The sequence below is a fragment of the Sander vitreus genome, chromosome 17 (genome assembly GCF_031162955.1).
Source record: "Sander vitreus isolate 19-12246 chromosome 17, sanVit1, whole genome shotgun sequence".
Lineage (NCBI taxonomy): Eukaryota > Metazoa > Chordata > Actinopteri > Perciformes > Percidae > Sander > Sander vitreus.
Window position 1 is genome coordinate 12,664,577 of NC_135871.1, and position 12,059 is coordinate 12,676,635.

Here is a 12,059-nt window from a genome sequence, read left to right on the forward strand (position 1 = left end):
GTTGAATTCTTTAAGTATCACTGTTGGAATTTCCAAAAGGGTCGGACAAAGTTAGGTTGTCCGCAACAGTCCTGTATCATATTTTTATCGGTCTCCAAAAAGTGTCTCCACATCTGGTTTGTATCCCTGTCCCCGTTCCCAGACAGACAGGCAGGTACAGGTGCCAAGCCTCACACCTTCCACCATAAATCAGCATAAATCAGGAGCCGGCCCAAGGTTCCTAGAGACGCAAGGCATAAATTACAGCTAAACATAAATCCTGTCTGTGGACGGATGCAGACTGCTTGTCTTAAAATATTAACACACCTCATCAATTTTAAAACCAACTTTGTGACGCTGCGCCTGCGTAAGTTTGTCGCACGAGATGATGGTGAGTCAGGCCCCCATGGAGAGGAGAGGCTTTGACAGACAGACCACACAACGCAGGTTTCCAGTTTATTCATGAAACGGCTGGTATTTCATTTAAGGAATAATCATCACTGTCAAAAAATAAGGTTTTATTCATATTTTGGGGCAATGCACATTTTAAATAGAAGCTGGCACTGTCTCTGTCAACCTTGGAGAAAAATAAAATTACTTCTCTGACAAAGAGGGAAACCCGCAGCCTAGTAACAGCTAAAACAAGCCTTCCAGCTTCAGTATGAATTTAGGGCGATACGTCAAAGGTGCAGTTCTCTGAAAATAAGAATTAAGTATTCATGGCCATGAAGCATTATATAATCTACATACACTGTAAAAGATAAAGAGCAGGTGTGTGCAGACAGATATTAAGAGAATGGATCATGTTTTTGCTTTTGGAGAAAATCAGTTAGTCAATTAAATATTTTAGGACTAATTCAGTTTACTCACATTTGCACAGTGTAAGGCCAGAGCACAAAAGACAGCAAACATCTTAAAGTTGTTCTCATCTGTTTTAGTGAAGGCACTTCCGCTTAGCTTGTTCACCATCTGTACCACACCTATAACGGTCCCCCTGCTCACGATGGGCATGCACAGGATGTTCCGCGTGGTGTAGCCAGTTTTGAGGTCCACCTCTCTGTTAAGGAAGACATACAAAAATATGATATGACATTCATCACATAAGCGAGATTAGAATGTGAACCATACAGTGTAACTCAAGGTGTACACCGAAGGCCTCTATAATGAGTAGTAGTATGACTACAGTGTTTTTTATCCCAAATATAGAAGAATAAGTCAACTGAAGAAGAATTGTCCAGGACAAATCATAGCATAACTTCAAGACAGTTAGTTAGATTGTGGATGATCATATAAATTGATAAATGAAAAAGATAAATAAAAACGGCTTGTTGCAGAGTTGGAGTGGAGTTGGAGTTTACCGGTTGAACCGGGGGTCTGCATAGGCATCTGGGATATTTAAGACTTCCCCTGTCTGAGCCACTTGGCCAGCTATTCCCTTCTCTATAGAAAACCTACAGGGAAAAAGGAGAGAAGAGGACAAGAGTTAGCTCTGTGGACTGCCCTTCCAGTCTTCTCAGTCTGTCGGTGCTGGGTGAATGGGTAGATTTACTATTTTCATTAAGAGGGTAAAAAGGATGATGTTCCATTGGAATAGAACAAAATCAGCAGGTCATTTGATGTTTTGCTGCTTTTCTATTGACTTTCTATTAGTGGAAGCATTTTTTTCTGAGCTGTCTGTGTTACAAGAGGACCTTATTCACTGTACACTATGGTAAACAATGTCTTCTAGGGGCAGGACACACTTTTGAAAGTGTGGAGACAAAAAAAACATTTGAAAATGAGTTCCAACTGTTCTACTCCTTCAAAATAAACTAGTATTTTTCATTGTTTTGCATAAATGGAAAACTGAGACTTGTGTATATAAAAAAGAACAGACGCTATCAAAATCAAATGAGTATACAGTTTAGCATACTGTTAGAGAAAAGGGTAAATCTTACGCACCTAATTTCTTTGGTTTTCCTAAAGACAGGTTTGCCTTCTTTCTCTTCCCCAATATCGAACAGGTCAGAGTACAGTTCTTTGTTGTTGTGATCTACCTGAAAGAGTGCGCACCTGTCCGCATTCACCAGATTTTTTGCATATATCTGCAAAACAACACCAGGGACAGAATCTTATTAGCAACACTGAGGGTTTAAAAGAACTGGAAAAAAACATGGAAAATAACATCTAGCATCTCCAACTGAATTTAATCAGTATTAATTTTTTTTTTTGGATGGGACAGTTAAATGTAGAGAATTAAAAAACACACAGTATAACTACAAGTCATTCCAGTTCATTTGAGTGTTTGAACCATATGACTTGAATGACCTGAGATGACAACACAAGTCACAAGGCAACAACATACATACAAACAAAGAGGCAGATTTTAGTAGAAAAACAGGGAAATCATGTTTCACCCAGATCATATTTGTTTTAAAATATGGCAAGCTGTATTTAGTATTATGTATTTAGTATGTCTATGTATCTATTTTAACAAATTATTATCTTGTATTATTAATGCCAACAAACGTATTGTCAGAAACATTAGCAGTGTCCCTCAGGTATTATGATAGCCTGTGTGGATCTGTATCACAGCAGCATTATTACTCTTTTTAACAAACATAACCTAACACACTCCCAGGATGTGTAGCCTTGAAGACAGTGTGAATGAACACATACTTGCAGAAATCACACTCACCATAATATGTTCAAGTAGAGAATCTATTGCCACAATGTTATCAAAGTATGTTCTGTGCGAAAAGAAGAAATGGCGCATTGAGATGTTGACAAATGGGAAGCTCTGATGACGTTCACATTCAAGACATGAAAGCTAACTTGCCTAAAATGCAGTCATTTTTTTCTATTGTGTGAGCAAAAACGTGTAATTTATGTTTGACCTAACATGAGAAAAAGATACTAACTCACTTTAGAGCCCAAATCTTAATTTTGTTATACATAGACTAAAATAAGAACATGGTGTAAATACACTTTTAACATGTTTTCATTAGCATTCGTTTAGTGTTAGGTAAACTGTCCCAACAACAGCTCTTACTTTGACACATCTAGTAGAAAGTCATTGAGCTCAGTCTGTTTGGCGAGGCCTCTGCACACCTAGAAAGAAAGAAAGATGGGCCATGACCCGGCAACCAGACGTATCACACATTTCTCACAGAACACATACAACATCGTGCGTGTACTGTAAACAAGCCAACTTGCTGTCTACACACTTGTCTGTGGGCCAACTTCATGAGTTTCAGTAACAACAGTGTTTTTCTGCAAGTAGCTAACCCAGGAGCACAGTGTGCCGCAGTGCTGTGGCTGAGGCTCAGAGGTCCACTGTGGCCAGTGCTGCAGTGGGATGCTGCTTCTCTGAGGTGTTGTGCTATCTGTTCATATAAAAAACAACACTCGGGTGTAATGACGTCTCCGGGGAGCTATTAGTTGAATCTATGGCTCAGTTGATTGGACTGGGCCCAGTGACAACCAGTTTGTGTACACAGTGGATTTCCCCATTAAAAACACTATAGCATCAAAGATCATAATAAGTGGGACTGGCAGTCTTTAAGTCTTTAATGAAATGTTACAGTATAGTTTGCTCACCTGTACTTGATGAATGGCAACTGATGCCCACGCTAAATTAGCTGTTGCAACCTGGAAAATAAAGTGAAGATTAGCTCCAGAGAACTGCAGAAAAAATATATCACAACTAACACATTTACAACGCTTAATCAGTTCTTATCAAATTTCTGATTTGTATATTTCAACATAATTATCTGTTCTGCACATCAGGCTGTCTCATAATCATAGAAGAGCCAGCTGGTCTACAGATTTAGAGCCACTCTAGGGACACTCACACCTCATACCTGTAACACTGCCGTGTTGCTGTGTTGTTCAGTACTGTGGATTAAAGCTTTAGTGCGTAAGTTTTTGATATTAATGAACGTCTGTTAAATTCAAGCCATTGCCAAATGAGTTGATACAACGCTAATTAAGACGATCAGCTCCATATAACTCTCTCTTTATTTCTCAGTATGGCTATGTTCAGAAACTGATGTCGTCCGGCGACCTCTGTGCGCAGAAACTTGAGTGAAGATAATGACCTCTTCTGAAGAGTCCATCATGTTTTTTTTAATTCTTCTTGTCCTCCTTAGCTACTAGCAACTGCGTCGAGGAGGGGTGGGGGCGGTGCGTGATCACGGAAGGCTTGTATCATGTGGATGTGCCGACAGTTTTGTTGTCATTACTTAGAATTCCTCATGGGGGCGACAGAAACTATGCACTATCGCTTTAAAATTGAAGCTGCAGTAATAGTAGTGCTGGGCAGTATGACCAAAAGTTTCACAATATTATTTAAGATTCTGGCAGTGTCATGCTATATCATGGTATTTTGTTGTTGTTGCATGACTGGGCTGTAGTAAAGGTTTATAGCAGCTTATGCTAATGTCAGGAGTACACTGAATATAAAAACATGCCGTAAAAAGGTGTAATTTTTAAATGTACAATTCTAAGTGTTACAACTTGTTGTGTGGCAAGGTGTTTTGCCCTGTTAAAGAGAGTTTGTTATGGGTAATACATTTTTTTAAAGTTATAAGCGTTAGTAAGAAGGGTATGCAGTTAATAGGGGTAATAGCATCTTCGTGGCGAACAATTACAACAATTGTGTCAGCTATGCACCTGTATGGTGGTATATGAAAAAAATCATCATAGAAAATAAATTACAACTTCAAATGCTTGCTCTGCATCTGCTATGATGTGTACAGTATATTTGCTATCGCAAATACAACAATAAAACAATCAACTGATGCATGTTTGAATAAAATTAGACAAAATGTCACACATAATTCTCAAGTCACTTAAACCTACTGTATTCTGCTTCCTAATATTTAATTCATTTACAAAAATAATAATAAAAAAAATGAGATGGAGTTTTTTTAAGTACAAATTGGGGAATAATTATGTATTTTTATTAAATATGCTGTCAAGAGATGTTTTTTTTGAAAGTTTTGAATTTCAAATGTGAATCTTTAAAGCTTATTCACTGTGACTATACTTGCTTGAGCCATGGGTATGTTAAGTCATTTTCTAGCTCATTGCACTGCTGTTTTACTGAATCATCAGCAACTGGTAGAAAGTGCTTGGAGACAAAAAATACAGCATTATTAAGTATTTTCCACAATCAACTGAACCCCACAAATCTAAAAGGGATCTTTAACAGAGCTAGATTAAGATGAATACCAGGCTAACTGTAGTTCTGTGAGCCTTGCTCCAGCCTCCCACTCTTGGTGTGTTTTGTCTGGGTCAGACTGACCTCCTGGTGGCTGAGGTTGAAGGGCTCCTTGCCCCACTGCCGTTGCAGCTCCAGGATGGCAATGAGGTCCCCGATGGCAGTGATGATGGGGAGGCACAGGACAGAGTGAACATGGATCCCTGAGTCCTGCCCTGTGCCGTCGGGGAAGCGTTCGTCCTTCAACACACAGATCAGTGAAGGACATTATTGCCTGACGTGCACAGGAGCTTAACAAAGGAGGCCAGTGTAGCTGGTACAGTTGCCCCTCAGCAGAAAATTAAAACGTTTAAAATTCAAAGCATACTGTTTTACGTTTCTTTTTTTTTTTAGCTTGAAGATGCTGAGTGCATCTAACCAGGTTAATTTAATTAAACATAAATGGAGAGCATTAAGAGATCTGTTATCAACAAACATCACAGCTACGCAGTGAATTCCTATGATGGGAAAATGTGTACTGGTTGCAAGAAAACAGCCTCACCCCCATGATGTCCTCTACTAGCAGTGTTTTGTGAGTCTTGGCAACATGAGCGGCAATGGTCGTCCCAAATGCGATGGGGCCGGAGGGGATGAGGCTTGGAGGGCCATCCTTGGCACCCGTTGGAGTGAACATACATAAACTCTATTAAGAAGCATGATAAGAAGAGAAAGAGAAATGGCGGGGGAAAAAATAATCAAAAACACGCACACAACTGCATTAGCATATAAAATGTATTCAGCCAATGTCCTCTGCACTTACATTGTTGCATTCTCCCAAGAAGTAAAGTGCGAATCCATCTGCTTTTGTTGCTGTAGAAATAAGAGACACACAGTTCACATGTGTGTAGTACGAGTGTCCAGTAACAACATGACATTAGCTGTCGGTGTATGCCTGTGTTACATTCTCTTATATAGATTTGTCCAACAATAAATGGCAGGTATACCTGTGAGGAGAAGTGTAATAGGATATAACAGTTACAATCTAATAACAATCTATTAACAATGTCCCACATAACGACAAGGGCGCTCTGACCGAGGGCTTTGACTGCCATCCAGTTCATCTCCTTCCCAGTCCTCTTTTCCAGTCCCATTTCACACTCATATATTTAGGTCACATTATCGTACAATGTGACAACAGGGACACTGGTGAAGCATCAGTGAATATGCAGATGATCAAGACGATAATGAGTGGTGTGGTCTGGCTGTCAATCATAATTTGGTTTGATTCACTGACAACACTGTATTTATAAAATGCAACATATCAGACTTTGTCAAAACGACATTCCAAATTTTAAACTAAAATGCTAGAAACTGTAATTGCATTTATTGTGGAACATGATACAGATTGTTTGATCATATAATTACATTTTCTAGTTTTTTAGACCATTTTTTTCACTAATTTGATTTTGGTTTGCCAAGATGAATGGGGAGAAAAACTGGGACTATTAATTTACAAATAATTTCTGCATATTTTATGTATTTATTATTTTCAATGAAGCAGAATACAGGTGGAGTTCACCACAGTGGGCAATTCAGTTGGTCATAAAAGTACATTCAATGTCTGAGAAGTACACTAAATTGGATTTACATTGACAAAACTTTCTACTTGGGCTATTTCGATCCTAGTCTCATCAGAAGATGTTTGACGGCAACAGTGTGATGTGAACTAAAGATGAGAGGATCAATACGCTGGATCATGTCTACTTCTACCTGTTTTGATGATGTTGCACAACTCATAGAGCAGGAGTTTGTTGTCTCCTCCAGTGTCCAGGCGCTGCTCCATGTAGCTGTTGAGTTCGTACACCACACCCTGCATATTTGTGTCCTGGTACTGCTGGACACAAGACACAGAAATTGCAACTCCACTGCTTTGCATAAACACAGAGATTGAATTTCAAAACTTAGCAAGAGCTATGACAAAAAGTGACAACAACCAGCAATCTGTACTGCACCCAGTCTAATGTTAAGCAGCTAGCTGCTAAAATAACTAACTCAAATGGGAAGATTTTTTTTTTTTTATGAAAAAGGATTATCTTCCTGCCATTCACTAAGACAGAGCCATTCATCACAACATTACCCTCCACCCCACCCTTACACTCCCCTTTACTGCTGCATTCAAGCCCAGGGATCCCCCCGCAGTCCCAAGAGGAGGCCACCCGAGCCCCACAGCTCTGATTAGAGCCCTGGCAAACTCTGCTGCTCAGCCTCAGCTTAAAAGTGTGGTTATGTAAGAGGCAGACCTCCTGCCTTGTACGGGGCCAGAGAGCCGTCTATTTCTGCGCCTGCAGAGAGGGTGAGGGAAGGACGGCGGGAGAGTGGCGCACTAGAAAGCCTCCCCCACGGGAAGCCTTCTATCCTTCCACATCCTGTTTGCACAGACGTATGGATGACGCACCGAAGGGTCGAGTGGCCCTTGTTTTTCTCTGTGAAGTCCCTTCTAATCAGCTCCAGGGCCCTGCTGTGGGTGCTGGCACTGGCCTACTAGGGGCATGATAGTGTCAAGATGACAAATGTGTGAATATACGTATGGGGAGCACAGGGGAGCTACTCTTTTCCATAACTTGCCACCAACTGTCTCACACCTGACCTGGCGAGTGTACAATGCAGCCCAAAACATTCATGTTGTTTCTTATTATTCTTGTTAATAATCATCTATTTGATGCTGACAGGAGCCTTAACTCCAATGTTAACATCCCAAGCATCCCTACTGTGCTGCATCATACCAAAGAATGCCCAGGTATGAATTTGTAAACTGTTTCAAGCTTTTTATATGAGACAAAGTCACAATGGCACTCAAAGTTAGCACAAGGACAAAACAAACTGTCAAAGAGCATAGTTAATCTGCATCTTAATTAATTTGTGCAATTCGTGAAGGACAGTATTGAGTTCTGTTCTGTGTTTGAATTAGTTCAGCCATAGTGTCCATTGTTGAGTAAGAAATCAATTCAAGTCTCTAAGGTTAGCTTTGGGAATTAAGGGGCAAGGTAATAAAGTAATAACATATCTACAGTGTGTGAAGCTATAAAGAGAAGCTTTGTGTGCCTTGTCACATAAATATGTACAGATAAAAAGAAGCAAAAACCTACCCTGCTGACGTTTTTAGCTGATGTGTCATCTGTAAAGAAAAAAACACAATGTTAAAACATGACTTGAAACAAATTAGGTTCTATTTTAGGATCAGATCTGAAATAATGAACAGGTGGACAAAACATGAAGAATCAGGTTGTGTATAAACTTAGACTTTTCGCTGTGCCTGTGTGTAGCTAGCTAGTAAGCTAGCTCTTCAGGTTTTAACAATACATTAGCTTAAAGCAAGACAAAATAACGTTTGAAAGACAAAATAAACAGTTTTCTTTCTACAGATGAAAAACTTATATAATATATAAGCAATAAAATGCATCCCTGCAATATTCAATATACTTTTTTTGCCTGGAGCTTACTTGGTCTGGTATGAGTAGTAGTTTATGTTGGCTAATGTTAGTATTCTTTAGATAGACATTGCAGCCAAACTGAGGACATTTGTAGACTTGAGGACTCTACACACTGTAGTTACTTTAATAAATATGAATTAGTTATTCAGATTTTATATACAGTAAGTGTTGTTTATAATAAGTTGTGGTGTAGCAATTAGAGAAGGAAGGAAGTTGATGCGACTGTCCGTGAAAACTCTCAGTTCTCACAGCCCCTGCCAATGTGCCACTCAGCAAAATACTTCATCAAATGGTTAAATGGTGGATGCCAAGTCTGTGTAACTATGCAAAGGTAAAGGCAGTCATTGCTAAAAAAAAAAGAGCATACATGCACAATCAACTGTCTGCATTAAAAACTGACAAGCCACATAGAAATCTGGCCCAGCTGTTTGGAGGTTGGATAGATACTGCAGTGGATTCGTGCACTGATGGATAATAAAGGCACAACACCAAAAGCAGCAAGTAAGCAAAACCATATGTTGTCCTCACAACAGCAGTCATGTGAATGGTAAATGGCAAATGCAAAGAAATATGCAGTATTTAAAGCCTTAATTTACATGTATAAATCATGAATTAATTAATCTACTTTTGATGCATTGAGACATTTGCTATAATTATGGTCCTTTATAAACAGAATTAGGAGAGATATGAATCTAACTTGACAAGTGCAATATTTTGCGGCCTGGAGTGCAAATTCCTGGTGTGATTTCAGGCTGTTGGAGAGACAGTAGACATATGACTATTATGTTTGGACGTAGACGTATGCGATAATAATGAAAGCCTCAGCCAATCATAACAGTTTCTTCCCTTATAGTCTGGGAGCGCTACTTGGGATGAAAATAAAACAATTCACACAGCTACAATCGGTTCTTCATTACACATGGGGTCACCAGCACATGAGAACAGTAACTGCTCAGATCTCTTTGGTAACATTTCATGTGATCAAACCATGCAAAAAGCTAAGAAACATCTACTGAAGTGCTGACTCGAGGATGGTCCTCTTTAGAAACAAACCCATTTGTACATGAGAAGAAAGAAATTACAGCCAGCTACACTGTTTGTTGTTTTTAACATTCCTCCACTATGCTATGAGTTTCCTAACTTAGCCATGAGAGCTATTTTAGAGTGAACCCCTGGCCGGGCATGACGTCAATCAGAGGACAGAGAGCTGCACTTATAAGACTTCAAACTCATTTGAAATACAGAGAGAATCTTTCTACAGTATATAATGACTTGTTGAGGCCAAGAATATTCATACATTAACCCCTTTGAAGAACACAAATACAATACAAATACAGTAGGCCTATTACCTGTTAGAGAGTAGTCTACATTTTTTATACTACCAGACTGCGGCTTAACACCACCCAATTTAACACTATGACAGTCATTGAAATTGAAAAATGTTTAAAAAAATGAAAGAAAACAACCTAATCATACCCTGAACCCTGTCAGGACTGATAGTTCAAAACCAAATGCAAAGCAGACAAAAACACACACAGCTGCATAAACTGCAACCATATAGCATGCTGTTACTATAGAGTTACACACGATGAATGCATTTTAAATAAAAGAGGTGCAGTCCTTGTTAGGGTTTATGTTGACCGTTGTACGTTGTAAAGTGTGGGCAGATTGATGTCGGCTGCCATAACGCGGTTGTTGATTCTCACCAACACATCATTGTCACTTAACATTATTGTAAGGTGTTGCAGTGCCAATGACTCCAGCAACACTGATACGGTACATCATCCCAGTAAACTGGTAGGGTAATGATATGTTCACATAATGCCACAAAATCAGTCACTTAGGTTAGTGTTCTGCACATAAAAAAGAGTCTGATCTAATACATAACAAGGAGTGGGACACATTTATTGCAATTTGTTTACGGCTCGGTTTGTCTGTTTGTTTGTCTGTCATCAGGATTATGGAAGGAAGGGTGTAGCATGGTCAAAGGTAGAACCATAGACTGTACAAAATACGGACATAGTCTTTGTGACGTCACCCATTGGTTTTTTTAAGAGCCAAAATTAAGCTGTGCCATCTTGGCAGTGCCTGACAACGGCTAATCCGAAAATGCGGAAAGAGGTGGTGGGTGGTCTACGGAGAGCCTGTTCACTCCCTATTAATCCCCATTGTACTGAATTTGGTTGCAGTTCCACCAGAGTTCCACTGGGGGTGATCACGGTCCAGTGCTAAATGAATGGGACTCTATGGAGCTAGACGGCTAAATTTGTCTCTTTCGCCTGATTGTCGTTGAGAAATCTCAGATTTGATTGTAGTTTTTGCAAGTTCAACATGGATTATAGGTCAAAAGTTGAATGAACTTGTACTTATGTCCTTTCGATTTCTTACAGGTTGAGAATGTGTTGCCCATAACACGCTAACATTCTGCTAATGAATGCTGATTGGTCAGTGAAGGACTGACTACGACCAGAGATCCCGCTTGACGGCATCCGAAGCGGAACCAGAATGGCAGAGTGAATATGTCGGTGTAGTCTTTAAAACATTAGCAAACCTCTTTCTAGCACGTGTATTGACAGGGAGAGCCTAACCTGTTAGCTGTGTTGTCGATGCCTCGAGAGAAAAAAGGAAGTGACTCAGAGCTTTCCGTAAAGCAGTATCTCTGGCCGTATGATGTGTATGGCGTCATTCACATTTTAAAAGGCTTTTTAGAACAAAAAACACGCACCAGTGTGTATTTTCTTAGCCTCCCCTTTCAAATGCAACATTCATTCCCTCCCTGCCAGTGTGTGTGGGTTTGCCCCAATAATCAAAGTACCTCCTGGAGTAATGAATCACCAGCCCCTGTTTGTGGTGTTGCAGGTCCAATTACAGTCTGGCAAACCATCTCTGCCGGCATCTCATGTATAGCAGTCCCAGTGGAACCACAGGGTGAGCACTGAGCACTGTGTCCACACTGAAAATGTCCAAGGAGCCAAAAAGAAACAGTAAACAGTTGTACTTGCAAGCTATATACCCTGTAAGGTAAAATAAAGAATCTTCCTGTGCCTGGGAACCACAGAGATATCAAAGCAAGTGCCCTTTACGTCTGTTGTGCTGAACCAGTTGCCTGGTTGGAGCAGTTCCAGCTGTTTCTTTAAAGAAAGAATGCAGAGCGATGCCCACATTCAGCAGGTGCAGGTCCAGCATTGCTCTCCTATTCCTGGGTTTCATTGAAACCAGAAAATAGCTTGAATATACTATACACCCGTTTTGCAACAAAAACATTGTTGTTTCATCAGGTGTGTGTCTGGGGGATTTTACCCTAATGATACAGCTACCCCTGTGGCCAAGGGAGAAGGTATTTGTACAGCTTTGTGCGCATGTCTGTTTTATCACCTTATGATGTGGTCAGTCAACAGCACAAGGAC

General features: G+C 40.0%; 1 protein-coding gene across 3 annotated transcripts in view; it reads right to left on the reverse strand.

Moving 5' to 3' along the window:
* pde10a (phosphodiesterase 10A) overlaps window positions 1-12,059 on the reverse strand; it is a 38,894-nt gene that overhangs the window by 8,527 nt on the left and 18,308 nt on the right. For 2 of the 3 annotated variants that reach the window (XM_078273450.1, XM_078273453.1), the window contains exons 3-13: window positions 8,308-8,336; window positions 6,932-7,055; window positions 5,982-6,031; window positions 5,724-5,864; window positions 5,267-5,422; window positions 3,559-3,609; window positions 3,011-3,069; window positions 2,657-2,708; window positions 1,921-2,063; window positions 1,338-1,430; window positions 850-1,036 (exon numbers count right to left, since the gene is read on the reverse strand). In XM_078273450.1, coding sequence (XP_078129576.1) covers window positions 850-1,036; window positions 1,338-1,430; window positions 1,921-2,063; window positions 2,657-2,708; window positions 3,011-3,069; window positions 3,559-3,609; window positions 5,267-5,422; window positions 5,724-5,864; window positions 5,982-6,031; window positions 6,932-7,055; window positions 8,308-8,336 — 1,085 coding nt within the window. The remainder of the gene's footprint in view (window positions 1-849; window positions 1,037-1,337; window positions 1,431-1,920; window positions 2,064-2,656; window positions 2,709-3,010; window positions 3,070-3,558; window positions 3,610-5,266; window positions 5,423-5,723; window positions 5,865-5,981; window positions 6,032-6,931; window positions 7,056-8,307; window positions 8,337-12,059) is intronic. The other variant, XM_078273452.1, reaches the window with a different exon arrangement.